This window comes from Chlorocebus sabaeus, chromosome 11, assembly GCF_047675955.1.
Source record: "Chlorocebus sabaeus isolate Y175 chromosome 11, mChlSab1.0.hap1, whole genome shotgun sequence".
NCBI lineage: Eukaryota > Metazoa > Chordata > Mammalia > Primates > Cercopithecidae > Chlorocebus > Chlorocebus sabaeus.
In genome coordinates, this window is record NC_132914.1 from 74,283,508 (window position 1) to 74,305,357 (window position 21,850).

Genomic DNA, 21,850 nt, shown 5'->3' on the forward strand with positions numbered 1-21,850 from the left:
CTCAAAGGCAAATTGCTACTCCATTTTTATTTCTCTGTGCCTGCAATATCTAGACTATACCCTAAACATAGTAGATGCCCGCCTCTTCCACTTCTTTTCAGAAATATGTGAATAAATGAACTATATATAAACAGAAGACAGATTAGATATGTGCTCCTGTGGATGGCAGGCAAACCATCCCCGACAGATGGCTGTCTTCTCTGGTTATTAAGATAAGTACTGGCTCATGGGGTGGAACTAAAAGGCATGAGGCAGTGAATCTAATGAAAACCAGGCCCACCTTTCTTTCCATTTCTTATATTTGCAAGTGAGACGTGATACTTGTACTTTGTCATCTTAACAACAGGGATGAAGATCAATGGCTAAACCAGGAATAGGCTAAATATGAATTGGGAAGGAAGAATGCCACCGATGTAAATAAAAATTCTGCACCAAATGAAAGCAGACGTTTTTCTTATCAATATTTTCTGCGAATGGAGTTCTTTTCTAAGTAGTCTAAGTCTACTTCAGTATATAATTAGATAAAATTTTTTGAAAATATAACTTTTTCAAAGTAAATCTTACAGTTGCACAAAAAGAAGCAGCATGGGGCTGCCAGTCTAAAAATGGGAGTACTGCTAGCGATCTATTCTCCCAACAGGCCAAACTCGAGTGAACTGCCATCGGCCAGGTTTGTTTAAATGAGGTCGAGTGGACAGTCCAGTTGGGGAGTCATCTGCTTTCCTTTCTTCAGTGAAGAGAATAAGAGGACATCTCCCTCCAGGTTTGTCAACCTGGCACTTCCCATCTGAGCAGTGAATCTCTGCAGAAAAGACCATCACTCGCTCTTTCTCTGCCATTACTCATGAAGCTACAATGGACTCACAAGAGGGATAGTCGGGTTCAGAGAAATCCAATAACTGTTGTTCCTGGGAATCTGGATCGCCATCTTTTCTACGTTCTCCAAATTTATAATCCATCAGGTCCAGCTCTTTCTGTTGGAGGTAGGCCATCTGCTCTTCATATTTCTGCTCCTCTCCTAGTCTCTGGAGGTTCCTCAGGGTTTTTGGCAGGCTGTGCCGTCCATGCCAGCCATACTGATTCTTAGCCACCCGGCTGACCAGATGCAGCGATTCCAGCACATTTACAATGTCATAGATGCGTCTCCTTTCCACACCTGTTTAAAAACAGAGGCCGATGGACATCATGCAGACAAACATTTTTGAAGAGAAGTTTCTTGAGGGCCTGGACTATGTCTGTGAACTACTTTGTCTGATCCCCAATATAATGCCCACTGCGTGGATGCTCAAGAAATTCAACCTGTAAGGATGTAACCAATAGAAATTATTTTTCTTTTTCCTTCTTGAGATCCAACCCTTAAACAGATCTAAGATAAAACATCTATCTAGAGATGGTGACATTTCCATCCGTCTGACATAAACAGTACAGCAACTGCTCTTTAGACCTGTCAGGCAAACCACACAAACATTTCAGTATGCTGAAATTGGTGGTCTGAGCAATACACATAACAGTGTGCCTAATGGACACTTGATGAATGGATGGTTGACTGTGACTTGTACTCCTAATTATGCAGACTGTAAAATCAACTGTGTCCAATAACTGACACTTCCCTATTAGACAATACTGTCTATCCTTTCATGAAGTTCCAATGATATAAAAATATTACCTTGATAATGCTCTCAATGGACCAGTAAGGAAAATGGATGCAAATGTTATATTTTCTATTTTGAACTGGAAATGCAGGTGTCAAGGGCTTGAATACCCTTCTCATATTGCTGAAGGAAGCCAGAGCTGGGGTTGGAACAACATGGGAGTCTCCTTTTGTTCATCATGGCTATTGACAATTCTCTGTGTTCTCATTCACCATAACCTGGCAAACAGCCCAAAAGTGAAGCACAGAGACTCCAGTACAAGCTGACCACGAGGCTCGGCAGCTCGCTACTCACTTTCCCAACACTCCCAAGGCAGCTAGGATTAGAAGCTGTCCATTAAACCTAGCAAAAATACTTATAGTGGTTAAGGTGGGGGGCTCTGGGGTCAGACTGCCTACATTTGAATCCCTGATAAATCCCTTAGTAGCTGAGTGATCCTGGGAGGTGACTTAACCTTTTTGTGTTTTTGTATTTATCTTATATAATAATGAGGATGAAATCTAACTGTAACTGTAGAGTCCCCAGTAGGTGTTAATTTTAAATAAATACTTTTGGCATGACATTGGTTATACCTAACATCCCTGCTAGCATGAGAGGTCATAGTAGAAACAGATTTTTTAAATCTCATGTCTGTGATTCATTCTGTTATCTAACAGGCCCTTGGGCCTATAGCAAAAGCCTGCAGGCATCTTGCAGAAAACCAGCCCAGCTACAAAGATGCCTTCTTTCATTTGCCAGGAGCTGTTATATAATCAGGGCAGACTCTGAATGTAGCTGTTGGCCCTTCAAAAATTTAACATGAGAAATATACCAAATTACAATGAGAACTCCAGAGCTGAGAGGAAGTTCTATCACATGCATGAAGAAGCATTTCACAGTCAATCAGAACATTTCAGCTCATGACCCTGAAAGGCTTGTTACCCTCACAAGCTCAGGCTTCGGTGCCAGATGCCTGCCGGAAGGTGCTGGCAGGAGCCCCTTGTCCAGAACTGCCTGCTTCTTTATTCCAGTCTGTTTTCATGTATTAACACATCTTGTTTACAGCATGACATTCTATAAACCTTCCCATTATAAATGTCATGTAACCGCAACTGACACCCCAGGGCCAGCCATATGCCTGGCTGTTTTGTTAGTTGATATCTGACGACAAGCTGTTAAGTCTCCATCTAGTGGCTAGACATCCCAAGAAGGGAAAATAAAAGAAGTTTCTGACCACCCGGATGATTCTCAGGATGCATAGTGGCTGCTTAGTAGGTGCTTTTGGTGAAAACCAACATGACAGCTGCCTGTCTGCACAATCCCTTACCTCTTTCATCTGAACTGAGCTTAACCATCCACTGGCTGGTGCACTAAAAAGTTCCATTTCACAGGTCTCAAGACCCGTAGATTACTTTGGGGGCTTGCTCTGTCAGAACGGTTTTCCCTGCATTCAGTCTTCTTTTTCTTTTGTATTGAAGTCATTCTATTAACCCCAATCATGGCATTAGTTATATGGTCAAGGATTTACTAATTTTTGCTATGCTTCCCTTAGTTGCTGGTGGGACTTACTAAGAATTCTCAGTCCAGAAAAATAGTTTCCTAGGCTGTGCTATTAAGTCACTCCCAGTTCTCTAAACTGTTACCCATGATATCCAATGTCAAATCTACATAGCACTGGAATCTGGAAAACAATGCAATTTGAATGCTCTGCACATCCTCAGTAAAATACAGTCTTGCAGTCCGTAACCTGGGATGTAGCACAGAGTTCAGACTCAACCCCAAAAGATAGTCGGCAGTGAAACAGCTTCCAGCAAGGGACCCCATTTTATGATGTCACATGAAAAGATGGCATGCTTGTTTAGCAGCTCTGGGTGATCAGAAGGCACTGGGAAGCTGTTGTAAAAATCTCTAGAGTTCTGCTCCAGGCAGCCATAACATGGGGTGTGCACAACCATCTGCAGTCATACGAAAGTAGGAGTCCACGTTTCTGTCCTCTCTGGGATGCAACACAGCCCTCAAACATCTAATCCTTTGTCTTCTGCAGGGACACCAGTGCAAGACTCCTTAATGGAAGTTGGGTACATGAAGGAAGCAGGCTTCATGAACCCCAATGAGAAGGGTATCAGACAATCTGTCATTTTACCTTCATTACTGTAAGACTAGTTTCTAGGACCCTGGACCCAAAAGCCCTCAACTGGCTCTTCACCATGCCTACTGGAAGATGCTGGCAGGAGCAGTCAATAGTCCCTTTCCCAAAACTGCCTGCTTCTTTATTCCAGTCTGTTTTCATATGTTAACACATCTTGTTGAGAGAGTATAACATTCCATACACCCTCCCATTAGGAATGCCATGTGAATGCAACTGATATACCCCACGGCCAGCAAGGGACCCCATTTTTTGATGCTCAGTTGGCTCACTTTCCCTTTTTTGATTAATTGCCCCCAATCCTAGAATACTATATTACACTTCTGGGCTCCAAATCGGCCCCCAAACCATAGCACTCTACTTCCTCTTCCTATAGAGATGGACAAGGCAGCTAAGGTATCGACATTCTAGTAAGAGCTGAGTAGAAACTGTTCCACATAATAAGAGCTCTCCATGCCAGCCATTGACTTTGGCATGTTACTGACATCCCTAACTTTGCTATGTCTCTGCAAGGTAGGTGCTGCGGGCTCTAAGTTATAGACCAAACAAACAAACAAACAAACAAACAAAAAAAAAAAAAACCTTAATTCACTTTTTAAAGCTCTTACAGCCTGTAAATTAGAAAGCTGGGCTTCAAATCTAGCACTATGTGACCCAAAGCCCAGCCCATGGTCTTCTTATCATAACCCACTATCTCTTCTTCTCAGTTTCCAAAAACCAAAATCTATTTAGCTTTCAGCTTGAATAATTCAAGTTGATGTTCCTCTACTTGGGCACATTTCTCTAGGATATGGAGGAAATAGAACTAAGAAACAAACTAAAAATTATAATCTATCATTTATTTAGCTGATTTCTTCAGAACTTTTTCTCTTTTTGTGTGTATGTAAAACCTTCCTGTTTTTAAGGGGACACCCTGACACCTTCAAGTCACTGTGATTTCTGCTTACCTAACGATTGTCAACAATACGTTCATTCTGGAACTAACTGCAATGTCCACTAGGGGTCTCTATTTTGAAGCAGGTGTATATATATTTCCAGCACATACACCCATCTCACATCATACACTCACGCACGTGAACACACAGATTCTTCTTTGTTATAAGATTTAGTTGTTTGAGTTATGTCCAAATGACCTTTTTCTAGTTTGACCCACTTGCTGTGCCAATCATCGTATAGGGCTTTAAACATAATGCTCTTGCTCTCAAATCTTGCTTTACAAAGTTGAAATCACACCAGTTCTGAACTCCTGGAAGCATTATTAAAAATAAAAAGCAGGCTATTTCTAAATAGTTTTGCATCTGTCTGAAGTAGGATGAATTTAAAATATGAGATACTAATTTGTAATGAAACTCTATTATAAAAATATTACTCATTATAAAAATATATTTTAAGGTTAAAAGAGACTGCATTCTCATTTGGTCCTGGAGGCTCCCTGAAATTCTGTGTATAATGAAAACAAATTTGACAATGACAAAGGAAGCTCTGCCTATTCCTCTGTCTTCACCCAATTGAGGGACCCACACTACCTCAACCTTCAGCCTGCCCAAGGAAACCAGTTTCCCACTGTAACTGGAGACAGGCCTCCAGGTAATCTGATGATACATACCAAGACTGACAGCAACTTCATCTAGGGAGATGGTAGTTTTCTCAGTTGACAAGGGATAACTTGGATAGCGAGCTAGAAACTTCTGGCACAGGAGTCCTAAACTTTTCTGTTTTCTGCTTGGCCTTTGCTTTTCAAATTCGTCCACAGCACTGTCCCCAACAACATCAAGCTACAGAGGGCAGATAGAAGGGAGGGGGAAGATGTCACAGTTAACATCCTAATGGAGAAACGGCAATGGCCAGTACTGGCAAACTGGGGGGGCATCTCAATCCACACCATCCTAGATTCTGGTTAAAATACATTTCCTAATCTAATTCCCTGAATATTTTATCTGTTGTCTTCTTTGGACTGATTTTTTTTTTTCTCCTTTATAATTTGAGGCTGAGTCTATTAGTGAAAAGTTTGACAAATGAAAAATGCGAGTCATTTACAGGTTGCTACGGTCTAGTTACTAGTGCACTTGCTGGGCCTGTGGAATCAGCATCACCAAGAGCTTATGAGATGTAGAAGCTCAGGCATCAGCTATATCAGAATCTGCCTTTTCATAAGATTCTAGGTGATTTTTATTGACGTGGAAGTTTCAGATGCACTGGTCTGCATTCTGTCACCAAACTGCTTTAGATTTTACAATTGACCAAAGGTTGATGAAAGTGAATGAAGGCAGTCCAGTCATATTCTTCCTTATCCTTTTATTTGTAAATACATTAAACTATCATCCTGTCTCCTCAACCCACATTTGAAAGGGGCTCCATTCAAGCCCCAAGAAAGTAAAAGGCTTTTCGACAAACAGATTCAAGAGAAAAGTGATATAATCAATTCTATAGATTCAGAAAAAACATCTGATAAATTTAACAGTCATTCATGATTTTCAAAAACACCTTTAAAAAACTAGGAATAACACACCGGGGCCTGTCGTGGGGTGGGGGGAGGGGGGAGGGATAGCATTAGGAGATACACCTAATGTAAATGACAAGTTAATGGGTGCAGCACACTAACATGGCACACGTAAAGATATGTAACAAACCTGCACGCTGTGCACATGTACCCTAGAACTTAAAGTACAATAATAATAATAATAAAAACTAGGAATAACAGAGAACTTCTTCAATGAAGGGTATTCATGAAAACATCTATTTGTAAAACCTTGGACATGTTCCCTTAAAGTCAGGAAACAATACGGATGCCCATTATCACTTTCTCTTCTATATCATACTGAAGACCCTAGTCAATGCATGAGGACAAGAAAAAGAAACTGAGGCACAGGGACTGGAAAGGAATCAGCTACTTTCCTTCTGCAGAATATGCCACTATTCACACAAAAACTCAAAAGAATTTCAGACAAATCATTAAAAATAGTAAGAGAATTTAGCAGGGTAGTTGAATACAAGATACTATGTTTTTAAAAATCAGCTGCATTCCTATACAACAGTAACAGCAAATACATTGAAAAGACATCATTTACGATAGCAACAAAAATGATAAGGATTTTAGAAATAAATCTAACAAAAATCTATTTGTATAAAATCCTAAAACTTAGATTTTAAAGAATACTTAAAATTTAGTGAAATACATTGTCTTCATAGATAAGAAAACTCAGTATCTTAAGGAGGTTAATTCTTAATCTCTAGATTAAATCCAATCTCAATAAAATCCAATCTGAAATACACATGGAAGAACAGCCCAGAGTAGCCCACAGACTCTGAAGAAAAATAAGCTGAGGGTCCTGTTTTACCTGATTATCAGTGCTTATTACAATAGGGTATTAGGGCAGGGATGGACAATGGAACAGGAAGAGTCCAGAAAGAGACACACATGTAAATGGAATTTTGATATGAAAGCAGTTGCACTGCGAGCTGAGGGGAAGAGAAAGATCTCCTGAATAAATGGTGCAGGGACAACTGATGATATGTGTAGAAAAACAAAGTTGTATTCTTGACTCACACCATACACAAAAAGCAATTCCAAATGGATCAAGGATTTCAACATGTAAAGCAAATTTTAAATGAAGAAAATGAAGGAGAATATTTTTCTAACCTTGGAATAGGGAAGAGCTTCTTCAGACACAAAAAACATTACCCTTAAAAGGAAAAAATGAACTATATTAAACTTAAGAACTTTTGTCCATCAAGAAATAACATAAAGGGAAAAGACAATTACTGAACTGAAAGAACAGATACATAACACATATAATATAGGTTTAGTATCATTATATAATCAACTCCTACAAATCCATACAACAACCACCAAAAAAAAAAAAAAAAACAAAATTGGCCAAGAACACAAACAGGCATTTCACAGAGGAGCAAAAAACATGATGGCCAGTAAACATGTGGAAAGAAGCTTAATCTCATGAGTAATCAAAGAAAAGCCAATGAATATCACAAAAAGATATACATTGTATAATCATGAGATTAGCATAAATTACTAAATTAGACAATTTCAAGTGTCAGAGAGGATATGGATGACTAAAACTTTATTTATTTCCGGGGGGAGGCAAATAGTACTTTGGGAAGCAATTTGGCATTATCTTGTGAGCATCTGCATATCTAATGACCTAGCACCTCCACCAGTAGGTATGTACCCAAAACAGTAGTTCTCAAACATTTTGCTCACAGGACCCCTTTATGTTCTTAAAAATTACTGAGGACTCCACAGGGCTTTTTGTTTATGTGGGTTATCTATTGATAGTTACCATGTTAGAAATTAAAACATGAGAAAGGGGTATTTTAAGTATTATTTTTCAAATCTCTTTAGTTTCTGGATTAATAGAAGAGAACTGATTCTTGTGTTTGCCTTTTGTAGTCAGTCTGTTGCAATATCCACATCATGTACTTCCTGGAAGACTCCAGTGTATACTTGGGAGAGAATGAGAGTTCAAATGGCAAAGGTCTTTGTATAATTACGAAAAGAGTTTTGACTTCCTCACTCTCTGAAAACTGTCTGTGGACACAGAGGTCCCCAGATGACCCTTTGAGAACCACTATCCAAGGGAAACTGTTGTGTATGTACACCAGGAGACATAAACAAGAACGAATATCATAGCATAGTCTGTATTAGCCCTAAACTGCAAATAGCTACAAACAGGAGAATGAATAAATTGTGGTGTAGTCATGCAGTGGATTATCACACAGCAATGAAAGAACTACAGCTACATGCAAAAACTTAAGGATGTATGTTAATTGATAAAAGCAAGTCCCCTAAGACTATACATACAAATTCAGAAAAGTGGTTATTCTGTTGGGGAGAGAGATGTAAATTAATTACATTGTACCCATTTTTGGGCTGAGAGGTAGATTCATGGTGTTAAAGGTACTGCAAAGGATAAGTGTATTTTAGATGATCAAATAGTCCATCAAAAGGTAATAAAGACTAGTTTAAAAAAGATATTAAAAGTCTGTTTTAACATTGAGTACCCCGAGACAGAAAGAAGGGAACAATAGACACCAGGGCCTATTTGAGGGTAGAAGGTGAGAGGAGGGTGAGGATTGAAAAACTACCTATTGGATATTATGATGATTACCTGGGTAACCAAATTATCTGTACACCAAACACTCGCAAAGTGCAATTTACCCATGTAACAAACCTGCACATGTACCCAATGAACTTAAAATAAAAGTTAGAAAAAGGAAAAAAAAAAAAAAAACTACTTAAAACACTTGACTTTGATCTAATAAATCAGACATTAAAAGCATCAGCATAATAAGTTTTCTGGATACAAGATCAATACACATACACACACACAAATCAATTGTATTTGTATATACTAGAAACAAACTATTGGTAATTGAAACTAAAAAAAAAAAAAATACAATTTGCAATGGCATCAAAAAATTTGGAAACCTAGAGAGAAACCTGACAAAAGATGTAAACACCTCTATACCAAAAATTGTAAAACACTGCTGAGATATTAAAGCCCTAAATTTTAAAAGAAAGTCAGTTTTAAATCCGCCAAAATTTTAGGCATTTACTTCCTACAGGTGGTGAACATTTCTAGTGACTGATCAGCTAAAATCTCTCTATAAAGCCTGGGTAGAAACCAAAATTTTAATTGTTTTAGGGGCGTGTTTGGTAGAACAACTAGTTCTGCCAAAGTAAGAGATCAACAATGTTACCTTGTGAAAGAGGTCACTAACAATTCCCACTGGCTGATTTTCACTTTGCTATATTTTTGTCAAAAAAATTACAAAAAAATCTAATACTTATATGCCTTTGACAACAAAAGGCATATTTAATCATATTTAGTTTTTAGAACCCTAATAAAACCAGGACAGGTACCACGACCCTCATTTTACAGGCGAGTAAACTGAGATGCAGAGATCCTGAGTGACATCCCCCACTCACCCAGCTAGTGATTTGAACCCAAGGCCTTAGAAACCAGCTCCTTGTGTGTTGCACATCAAATATTAAACAGGAAGCCAAAGAACAGCCCAGACTTAAAAAAAGGAATTGTGAAATTCCTCTGGCTTCAAGCACATAGGAACTACTGTGTGATTTGTATTTAGTTATGTGAAAGAATCTCTTACTACTAGCACTAATCTACCACTGCAATATGTATAACAGATTAAATTCATTTTGTTCTATGAATTTCAAGTTGTAATTCAAGACATCTTTTTTCTCTCTTCCCAATTACTTCATTTTGGCAATTTTTATAGCTTGAAAAATCCGCCAAAAAGAGAAAAATGGCTAAGAATACTGAAATCTGCAGAACTTTTCTTAGAAAGTCTAGGAAAAAGCTTGATGGGAAGTGAAAATAATTGACTTATTTTTTTTTAAAACAAAGTATAAACATGCTGCTTATTCAACAGCATTGGTTCCCCACAGAACAGGTGATTTAAAGATGGTTTAACGTCAATAGAGCCCCAAACGAACAAACTGAACATATATAATAATGGAATTTCCTAAATAAAAACTGTTTACATTAGTATTATCCCTAAAATCTGGGCAAAATTAAAATTCACAGCAGCATTTAAATAATCTAAATTCCTTCATTAAATAAAAATGATTAAATATCATTTATCATTTTAAAATGAGCCCTGGTCCAGGGACTATCATACAGAAAAGAAAGCATTCATTATGAAAAATAAGATAGAATGAGAATTCTGCTATAAATCAAAAGATATTCAGTTTGCCACTGCTTTTGGCTTAATAGGAGCTGAAAAGTTGAGAGTTCTATGACTTTTTAATAATCAAGTAAAATTGTTTAAGTTCTATAAAATTCCTGAGAAGCACAGTCTGTTTACCTGTAGAGAATCTGTAAATGCATCATCCTTGTTTTCAATGGGTCGGAATAGTCCCTTTTTCTTCTCCCGGTCCCTTATATCTGGGCTGGCAGCACTAATGAGCATCTTCAGGTTAGCTGTGGGTGTCCATGGTTCCACTTGCTGTCTGTCAACAAGCTTCACTGGAGTAATGGGATTTCTTTCTGGAGTAAACTTTTTTTGCTTTGATAAATCAATTGGTTCATTTTTTATTGGAGTCTTCGGGGCCATCCTTGAGCGATCAACAAATATATTTTCCTATTTTAAAAAAGAGACTTTTAGCAAGAATGAGAAAGGGCAGGTATTAGCTAAGAGTACACTTTGTTCCCACCATTCACTAAGACTTGAAAATACAAATAGGACCTTATGTTTAGGGCTGAAAAGTATCAGGATAGGACTAACAAAAAGTAGAAGGCGTCATAGGAATCGAAGAGTGGCTCCAGTGAGAAGTAGATTATAATCTGCTACTCCTTTTACACCTATCTTTCATGGTATCTCTGTAAGAGAAATCACAACGTATCTGTTACTGTTGCATGTTTGTAACAGATGAGGACTATGAGGGCGAATGCCGGTTGAGTCCATATTGTTTCTAAGTGTCATCTTTTTTCAAACACTACTTACAAGTTTGCATTGACTAGGGAAGAGCAACAATGCTTTTGCAGTTCAATGTGCACCAGTGCTAATACAGCACTTAGTAGCAGGACCAGTTAATGGAAGAGCATCCAACAAAATCCCACATTTTAAGCCAACATAGAGAGCTCTCTAATGTCATTCTCCTAGAGCAGTGCATCTCAAACTATCCATGGTGAACGACTCGTTTTTTTAGATTTCCAAACTCCTGCAAACTGATATGTGACCTTACTTCATAGGACTAATATGCAACACAACTCCCACCAGATGTGATTTGCCATTTGAGTTTGTCACTCAAACTGACCCATAGCTTCTTCAACAAGAGACCACTAATCATAAGCTTGGATATGGTGGCAATACTGAATTGCTACTGAGGTTTATTTTTCTTCCTTTTTTTTTTTTTTTTTTTTTTTTTTTAAAAAAAAGATAGGGTCTCACTCTGTTGCCCAGCCTGAGTACAGTGGTGTGATCATGATTCACTATAGCCTCAAACTCCTGGGCATGTGCAATCCTCTTGCCTTAGCCTTCCAAGTAGCTGGGACCACAGACATGCACCACTACACCCAATACTTTATTTTATTTTTTGGAGATAGGGTCTCGCTCTGTCACCCAGGCTGGAGTGCAGTGGCATGATCACAGCTCACTGCAGCCTCAAACTCCTGGGCTCAGTGGTCTTCCCACCTCAGCCTCCCAAAGTGTTGGGATTTCCAGTGGTGTGCATGGCACAGTGGTGTGCACACCATTTCCAGTGCACACCACTGCACCCAGCTAATTTTTACAATTTTGTGTGGAGATGGGGTCTCGCCATGTTGCCCAGGCTGGTCTTGAACTTCTGGCTTCAAGTGATCCTCCTGCCTCTGCCTCCCAAAGTGCTAGAATTACAGGCATTAGACACCACACCTGGCCTTTTAAAATTTTTTGTAGAGATTGGGGTCTCACTGTGTTACCAAGGCTCATCTCAAACTCCTGGCTTCAACTAATCATCCCATCTTGGCCTCTCAAAGTGCTAGGATTATAGGCGTGAGCCACCACACCTAGACTACTGAGGTTTTTCAGTGCTTAACTCCCAAGTTTCATTCTTTTTTGCACCCTGGTGATAGTTTGTGGAATAGCATCTGCCTCCAGACCACACTTTGAGGTAGAATGTCTTAAATAATTCTAAGAAAAGGTTAACGATGGGCCCATTGTAAAAAAAGACTAAGTATATAGAATCCACCTTTGGAACTACCAAGTAATTAAAACATATCTTTCCCCTAAAAAAGTTTCAAAAAGTCAATATGAGAATTTGGTAATTCAATATTCAAAAACAGAAAGATTCTGCTTTCTGTAGTATTCCCTTGCAGTCAACAGTGTCTTACATAATTACAAAGGGAGATGAATTGTCTGTCACTCTGTCCCTGTACACTCTATACAGCTACTGAATGGTTGTGTTTTGGTTGAGCAGGGGTTTACAATAGTGTTTTCCTATAAATGAGCAATGTGTGAAGAGGTAAAATATTGGGAGAAACTGGAGTTTCTGTAGGCAAGGCAACTCTTGCTCCTTGGATCAGCAGAAGCTGCAAGCTAGCCATGGCAACATTCGGTCCTAGTGTAAGCAGAAGGAGAGGAGTCAGTGGAAGTGGCGATTTCTCATACTACAGTAAGTACTCGGCCCAGAGTGCTGCATTTACCCACCTCTTTTAACAAGTCCCTGTTAGCGTGCTATTCTGATAAAGGCTTCTACAGGTGAACTCTCAAGGGAAATTACTGTTTACTATGTGCCATACCCTGTTTCATGTATTTTGCATGTATTGACTCCTCATCCAATCCTGTGACATAGGCACTAATATTTTTCCATTGTATAGATGAAGAAACTGAGGCACAGAGAAGTCCAATAACTTGCCTGAGGTCACCTATGACCTCATTCAGTGTAAAATCATTGGTATGCAAGAAATAGCTGAAGGCAGAACTTTCTGAAATTCTGCATCTAAAAATGAGCTTGGTCCTGGGTACAGACTGGGAGGAAGTTATCTTTTTCACAGCTCCAACCAAAGGTAGCCAGCAAGCCACTGATCCCCACTAGCACCTAGGGAAAGGCAGCATGGGGAAATTGTTATATGCGCAGGATGTAGGCCCAGCTAACCCTGCCCCTGCTTACATATCAGCAGGGGTGAGTGTGGCAAGTTCCTGTACCTCACTATACTTTATTTCTCTCAACTGAAAATGAAGTTCATAAAAATACCAATCTCAAGGGTTATGAGATTAGTTCCTGGAATATAGGGAGCGCTCAATAAAACTTAGCTATTATCTTTTCCCTCTTTTCTATTCTTTATTACCATTCACTCGCATTTCGAGCTAAATATACTATAGCACATCATATTGCTATTTAACTTCCTGGCTGTGTGTCTTGTCTCAATAACAAGACTGTGCTCTTGAGAAGGTCAAGAAGCAAGTTCTACATGTCCTGTTTGTCACAATTTTCGGCACAATGCCTTGCCCACTGCAGGTACTCAAAGAGCACTGTGCTTTGATGAGTTATTCCAAAAGCTATCCTCATGGTGGAGGGTGTGGTCCAGGCATGCTGGGTGGACAGAGATTTACACGCCTTCTCCATTGCTTCCAACAGAGTTACTTTTTCCCTAGCGAGGGAGCAATTGAGAATGGATTATTTCTTCATACACTTTGATATATTTTCCCTGTAGTTTACCGAATACATAAAGTAGGACGGGAGTTAGGTCATGTGGTAGGTTATGATTGTATTATACCTCTACATCAAGAGAAAAAAATGTTAAGCCAATTGTATTCTAGGATCTCAGGTGGACAGAAAGTCAATTGCAATCTAGTCACACCTTGCTCCATCTGTCTGTCCTGCTATGCTGACAGCACATACGGCTGTGGAAAGGGCACTGCAATGGAAACCTGATTTGTGTCCCAGCTGTTTGTATCTTTTTGATCCTGGACAACTGTTTATTCTGTCTGGGCCCAGGCTTCTGTATGTATAAAATGAGGAATTTAGATGAAAGTGTCTGTCTCCAAGGTTTTCTAGCAAGGCTGCCTCGCTGTGGAGTGGATGCTGGGATGCACCCTATCTCTTCAGACATGACTCATTCCCCAGCTGCTGGAAGTAATGCCAACAGTCATCCCATAACCGGACGGCTGTGGCTGAAGACGGCTGACTCGTCCAAGGTCACACCACTTCCTGGGAAGCCTTTCCTGTACTCACTGGCTGGTAGAAGTAGCACAGACATATAAAAGACAGGCCTCTGGGAGGCCAAGGTGGGCGGATCACGAGGTCAGGAGATGGAGACCATCCTGGCTAACATGGTGAAACTCTGTCTCTACTAAAAATACAAAAACAAAAACTAGCCGGGCGTGGTGGCGGGCACCTATAGTCCCATCTACTCGGGAGGCTGAGGCAGGAGAATGGCATGAACCCGGGAGGCAGAGCTTGCAGTGAGCCAAGATCATGCCATTGCACTCCAGTCTAGGTGACAGAGCGAGATTCCGTCCCCCCCCCCAAAAAAAAAAAAAAAAAAAAGCCAGGCCTCCTTGCCCCAACTCTGGACTCCTCTGATGGCTGCCCTGGAACTCCCCAGAGGGTAACTTCCATTGTGACTGTATTGCAGCTCCACTTATCCTTCTGTCCAATTCCATGCCTTCCTGTCCCTTCCCTAGGCATTGATCCCAAGAGTACTTCCTAATAAACCTCCTGCACACTTAACCTCTGGGTAAGATCTGCTTCAGGAAATCTAACCTGCAACAGCCTGGAAATCACTCCCTCCATTAGAGTGTCTGGAGAAATGTATCCTGTGAAATGGCCCTCTAGTTCTCTATATAAATAGAGGTAATACATCTTGGCCTTACCTACCATAGAGTTGCTGTGATGATGAGCTCAGAAGGTCAAAGCACTCTTGTCATCTGTGAAGTGCTATACAAATGTTCATTATTATTACTAATAACACCAGCACACTGACTATAGGTAAACTGGTTTGTGCTGCCACAGAAAGGTCTTCGTTGTCTTGGTTCTAGTCCTGCTCCTGTGTCCAACACGGCTTTGATCATGTTATCTCAAACAATATACACAGTCAAGTGTGTATATTAGCTCTGGGCCATATTTAGCCAACCTCTTTTTCAGTTCCCTCTCATGCACATCCCACATTCTGCCCAAACAGTCCCCTTGCTACTCAGACCTGCCCTGTACTTTATCACAGCAAAGCTGGTGCTCACACCACCACTTCCTCTTTAATGCCACTGGCTTTGCCTGTTGAAATTCTGTCTACTATTTAAGTCTCATTGCAACGACTACATGTTAGAAAGTGTCTCCTTCTAGCTATGGACCAACAACTCTCCTTCTTTCCAGAGCACACTTTCTAGAAGCAATCCCCACTGAGGGTTTTCTCTGCCTACCTCCTAGGGGTCCCTCAAACTACCAGTTTGTTCTGATCCACTGGTCTTACTTAGGTCACCTCTCAGTTGCCAGATCAAGTCAATGGCAAAATATCTTACTTGACCTCACTGCAGCAGTTAAGACTGTTGACTATTCTTTGCTCTATAGAACTCTCAGCCCTTAACTTGTGAGATTCCACTGTTTCTTTCTCTCCTGGCTCTTCTCATACTTCTGGCTATGCCTTCTCAGCCTCCTTCTATTTTTACTCTTACAAACCAAACCGCAAGAGTCCACACACAACCCTCTGCTGCTCTCTCACTATTTGCCACTCCCATGTATAGAGCTTTAAAATCAGCCTGTATGCTGACAATTCCCGTTCGGACTTGATTACGACCTTTCCTGAATTCCAAAATCAGGCTACCTGCTGCTTTCTGCACATATTTATTTACCTATAAATCACACAGCTACAAACATATTCTAAACTGAACTCACCTTCTTTCTCACCCACTCCCAAAAGAGATGAATGACCTTCAAAGAACACCCATGTCCATTAATTTGGGCACTGTCCCCAAATATGCCATGCTCATTTCCACTTCTTCACTAGCTCCCCTCCTTTCTACTTGCCTGAGACTCAGTATTCCTTCCTTCCAGCCACAGCTCCAGTGCTAGCTCCTTCACAAAGCTCTCCTAGCCTCTTTGCCCCAGACTACCTGTTTTCTACTTTTGTTGTCTCAGGTGCATTGTAAACAGGTAAGAGGCATAGTAACTTTGGATAATGAAGTGGAAACTCCTTTATGTTTTAAAGAAAAGTTTATCCATGACTGGTAAGAAGGTGCATGCATAATACAGTACTTATAGACCTTGACCAAAGGGCAAATGGCCAAGAAAGAAATCCTCTAAATGACTGCTGATCCAGCAAGACACCACTCCAGGTATTCCCCAGAGAGATTCCAAGAAGGAACAACTCAGCACCACTAGCTTCCAGTCACTCTTGATTTCTTGAACATTTTTTGAACGCTCATACCTCATGCGGTTTCTTCTGTCTAAAATGTCCATCTCATTCACTCTTGCTTTCTTGGAGGTTGAGCTTCCTCATCCACTAATGCTTAGCCCAAATGTCCCTTCCTCTGTGAAGCTTTTTAACTCTCTCTGAACTTCCCATGAATTTATTTCCTCCTCTTCTTTCTGCCCAGGTAATTTGTTCCTACTCCTAGTATAGCACTTACCAAATCACAGTATAGTTTTACATTTGGGCCCCTGAAAGTCTCCCTGGCAACTGAGGGCAGGGTGGACATCATGTTCATCTTTAGGCTATCAGTCTGATTCCAGACAGTGTGGAGGCTATGTGCCTATGGGTGCTTTACAAAAACTCAATGTGGGGAGTATTATATATTAATTCCAATTTATGGAAGAAAAAAAATGGACTTAGGGAGATTAGGAAACTCATTAAATCACCATATCCCCAGCATCTGGAACAAAAATATTTGTTGAAAGACCTTGTAAGTATATTTGTTTTAGGTCACATAGCTAACAAATGGCAAAGCAGGAAATCAAACCCAGGACCCCTTGGCTCTTAAACCCCATGTTTTCATTATCCCTAGAAAGCGTCCTTCCTTTACGTCATAGCAGCATGAAAACGAGAGACAGAAGCCCCTCCTAGTAACTCTGTGAAAGCACACTGTTCTCACCTCTTGCCTTCTATTTGAGGTGACATAATCCCTGCTTATAAATGTTATTTCAAACATTTTCACTGCTTTTCCAATCTCTTTAAGTCACTTGAGTTTTTTTTCCCACACACATTAGAATGTGAAAGTTCAACTGGACACAGTAGCACTTTCTGATGCTAGAGGAGAAGGGTCCCTGTTGAAGGTACTGGATAAGTCATTGACCCAGAGGAAGAGAAGCAAAGCACTAACTTAGACTTTATATAAATGTATAGATATATATTTTTTCAAGGCTGAACCATCCAAATTGGAAAGGAACACAAATTTTTGCTCTAAAACTCTCAAAGTCAAAACTCTGAATATACACTTTAAGTCTGGGCATTTCTACCCTCATGACTTAGATAATTTAAAAAAAAAAAAAAGCCACTTTAAATAATCTTCGCTTTATCTGTGGTTTCACTTCCAGTGGCCAACTGTGGTCCAAAAATATCACATGGAAAATTCCAGAAATAAACAATTCATGAGTTTTAGACTGTGTGCAGTTCTGTGTAATGAACTCTCACGTCATCCTGCTCTGTCCTGCTTGGGATGTGACTCACCCCTTTGTCCACCGTATTCGCACTGTAGACACTACCTGCTCGTTCATTAGTCACTTAGCAGCCACTGTGTTATCAGGCTGGCTGTCACGGTATTGCAGTGCTCATGTTCGAGTAACTCTTATTTGACTTCATAATGGCTCCAAAGCACAAGAGTAGTGATGCTGGCCATTTGGATATGCCAAAGGGAAGCGATAAAGTGCTTCTTTTAAGTGAAAAGGTGAACGTTCTTGACTTAAGGAAAGAAAAAAATCGTACACCGAGGTTGCTAAGATCTACTGTAAGAATTTCCTATCTGTGAACTTGTAAAGAATGAAAAAGAAATTCATGCTAGTTTTGCTGTCATACCCCAAACTGCAAAAGTTATAGCCATGGTACATAAGTGCTTAGTTAAGATGGAAAAGGCACTAAATTTGGGGGTGGAAAACATAAACAGAATAAGCAGAAATGTGTTCCAACTAATGGCAATCCGGTTCACTATTATCCACAGTTTCAGGTACTCACTGCAGGTCTTGGAACACATTCCCTGTGGATAAGGTGGACTACTGTATTTCTTTACCTAATAAAAATAAATCAAAATGCTGGACAAAAAAATAAATCCCTACATGGGGGAGCATACAATTTCGCATCTATCCTAAATTAACAATTATCAAGTATTCTTTAAAGGCTCATATGAGCATGGGTTGCTTTGCAACCAAGGAGTTTCACTGTTGATGCTAAGCCTAAAAATAAGACCAGGAGCTCAGAGAAGTTCAATGCCCAAGTTGCTACTCACAGATTTATATTCAAAGTTTCTAAAACTTGTTTTGTTATTTCTATTTGCCTCTGCCCAAAAGTGCTCAGATAGTTGAGACATTGTTATGGCCAGTTTCTTTGTAATGTTTCTTGAAAACAACACCTTGGTCTTACAAATCACAAGGAGTGCACAATGTAAGGGAATGGCTCAGTGCAAAACTAGCAATAGTATGGTAAAATATTCAGAATATACTGATGAGTTCAGCCACTTTATCTCCCTATATGGGAGGCACTGGTCTACTCTTGGGTGAATGGAACAGTCTCTGGGAGCTAGTTCATCGGTATGAAGACATTTCACAGCACTTTAATAATCCAGCATTTATGCCTACAAAGGTCTATTTTCCTGGGAACTGAGGCTTAGCATTCCTACAGAGCATTAGCTACACCACCCTTGACAACTGTATTATAAACTTTGATTGCTGTAGCCAGCATATTTTTGACGGATATAAATTGGTTACAACATTACATGTAACCTCACCTATTTTTCCCACTATATCTGAGAGTAGAATTGCAACAATAATAGTTTGGATCGCTCTATTTTTTAAAACAGAATGTTTCTATAATGTTTATCAATATTACATATTATGCTTAAATACAAATACAAATGGCATGTTGGAACACTTAATTGAATTCAGCATCACCATCCTTAATATGTTAGAAACTAAGGTGTTTATGTTAGCTTACCTTTTGTGCATTTTCCCCATCTTCAATTGCAAAATCCAGTCTGGGCTGCCTGGGGCTGATCAGGTCTTTTAGTGTTAAACAATTCACCTCCATCTGTAATGCACAATTACACTAGAAAATGATTTTGCAATTAGGTACCTTTTCCTCAACAAAAATATCTACATATGTGTTACTTGTTTGTCAGTATGAAACTCCCCCTTGCCTAAGCACATCCTGGGCATTTCCAGGAGTTGTAGCCACCCTTAACTTTCTGAAACATACGAACAAACTCAAACACCTAAAGTGTGCTTAGTAATACTGAAAATCTGGGAAGAAAAAAAATCTACAAAAAACAGTACTTCTTTATGAAAAGCTAGACGGCAAAATAAAGTTACCAAGTCGGAAGGGTGTTGGGCAAATCTGTCAGAAAGTACAGGGTCTCCCAGGTCAGTTAATTTTGGCGCAAAGAACTGAGAGGAATTCGGCTTTGAGGGGTTTTGAATCAGGGGGAAGGAAACTCGATCGCCAGACCAAACCCACTCAGCGCTGAGCGTAGTCCCTTCCCAGGCCTCCGAGCAGATCCCCCAAATAAACTCCTCCAATGAAAGCCCCAAGTTGTGGGGAAGGGCAAATTCCCTCTACTGCCGGGCTGGAGGGAGAGCTGCACCCGGCACACCCTCTGCGCACCGGGTCCCCCGGCAGAAACATCTCGAGCCCTCGCCAGCCGGGGGACGTGAGGGGTGGCAGGTTGGCAGCCGGGGCGGGAGGGGTCCCCGTATCCCAATTCCCGCCTCCCCACCAGCGCTGGGGCCACACGCTTACCGCTTACCCCTGCTTTCCTAAGGAGGCTTCCTGCCTCTGCAGGGACCTCCACCGACCCAAGCCGATGAGGGAAGGTGGTGCGGCGATCAGCAGCCGGGCGGCGGCATCTGGAAGGGAGAGCTAGGTGCGCAGATCCCCGCGCCGAGTGCCCTGGGCTGGCGGGGACCCCGCGGCGTCCCGACAGCGCCAGCGCTCAGACCCGCCGAGCGCGACTCCAGCCTGGATCTTAGTCCCCGCTAAAACACCTCCTCTGGCGCCTTGAGACCGAATTTGAGAATCCACCAATCAGCGGCGGCCGGCGGGGTGGCCCCGGCCAATCGTGCGGCGGCACGGCCCGGGCTCACCACCCCTCGGACTCTTGGCGCTCCGAGTCGCGCGTTTTGCCCTCACCCGCCCAATTGTTGCCGCCTCGGCCCCCTCCCCCTTCCGGGTACCTGGAAACCTCGGGCCCGGGAGCCAATTCCTGCTGGGGACGCGGGCCCGGGCGGCCGCGGGAAGCCAAGGTGGGGGCGGCGCGGGGCGGCGCGGGGCGGCGGGAGAAGGAAGAGGAGGAGGAGGAGGAGGAGGGCTCTTTTGTTATGCATAGAAGACCCGCGCACGTCCCCAAGGCTTGCCGCGCCGGGGGACCCCAGGCACAGCCAGAGGAGAGGAAAGCAGATGGGGTTTGGAAGAACGATCTACACCCTCTGGATGCTGCTGCCGCCATCCCCACCCGCCCTCAGCAACCTGTGCGGAAGCGGAGTTGTCCAGACTTGCCGGGGCAAACTTCCTAACACCGCACGCTGGTGTGACACATGAACCATGGTTACCGCTCTGCTGTGAGCAGATGGCACGCCAGTTAGCCCTGGAGACTAGACTGGAAGCCAAACCAGAAATTTGTGTGTGTGTGTGTGGCAAATCCGGAAATGTTTTTTGGTGTTCCCTTTTCGGCACATTGCAAATAATTAGGAGGGAAAAAGCTTTATGTAAAAAAGTAATTCTTTGCAATAGGGACTAGCATTCTGGGCGACAGTCTAGAAAATTTCCTCAACACCACTGATTTGTATTAAGTGTTTCACTTCTTTCATCCTACAGTTTCTTGTTTAAAATATGAATGTTGGTAGTGATAGATTTTTTTTACAAAATAGACTTTATTGTTTAGAAGTTTTCAATTTACAGAAAAATTGAGATAGTACCAAGAATACCCATATATTCAGCACCCAATTTCACCCACTATTAACATTTTGTGTTAGTATAGAATATTTTTTGTAATTAATGAACTAATATTGGTAGATTCTTCTGAGCTAAAGTCATTACTTTATTCAGATTTCCTTAATTTTTTCCTAATGCCCTTTTTTTTTTCTGTTCAGGATACCACATTACCTTTAGTTCCCATGTCTCTGTAAGCTCCTTTTGGCTATGACAGTTTCTCATACTTTCCTCATTTTTGACACCTGGACATTTTTGAGTTGTATCGGTCAAGTATTTTGTAGGATATCCCTCAACTGAAATGTGAGACAGCCTTAAAGCATCAGACATTCTTAAATGTACAGACATTTCCCTACACCCCATATACTTTACAGCAAAGGTATCATTTTCCTTTGTACCAAGGCTCCACGCTTCACCACTTACCCTCCAAATATTTTTATTTTATTTTTGGAGATGGAGTCTCGTGCTGTCACCCAGGCTGGAGT

At 41.1% G+C, this 21,850-nt stretch overlaps 1 protein-coding gene across 4 annotated transcripts in view; it reads right to left on the reverse strand.

Annotated features, from left to right (window-relative positions):
* Positions 1-20,851, reverse strand: part of E2F7 (E2F transcription factor 7) — a 44,581-nt gene extending 23,730 nt beyond the window's left edge. Inside the window, exons 1-6 of one of the 4 annotated variants that reach the window (XM_037996773.2) lie at positions 20,612-20,850; positions 20,178-20,434; positions 19,377-19,469; positions 10,624-10,899; positions 5,384-5,552; positions 866-1,156 (exon numbers count right to left, since the gene is read on the reverse strand). In XM_037996773.2, the coding sequence (XP_037852701.1) occupies positions 866-1,156; positions 5,384-5,552; positions 10,624-10,899; positions 19,377-19,469 (829 nt within the window). In that variant the 5' untranslated portion in view covers positions 20,178-20,434; positions 20,612-20,850. Of the gene's footprint in view, positions 1-865; positions 1,157-5,383; positions 5,553-7,417; positions 7,461-10,623; positions 10,900-19,376; positions 19,470-20,177 lie in introns of those variants that run through there. The other 3 variants (XM_008004092.3, XM_008004091.3, XM_073020966.1) reach the window with 3 other exon arrangements.
* Positions 20,852-21,850: the final 999 nt, after the last annotated feature.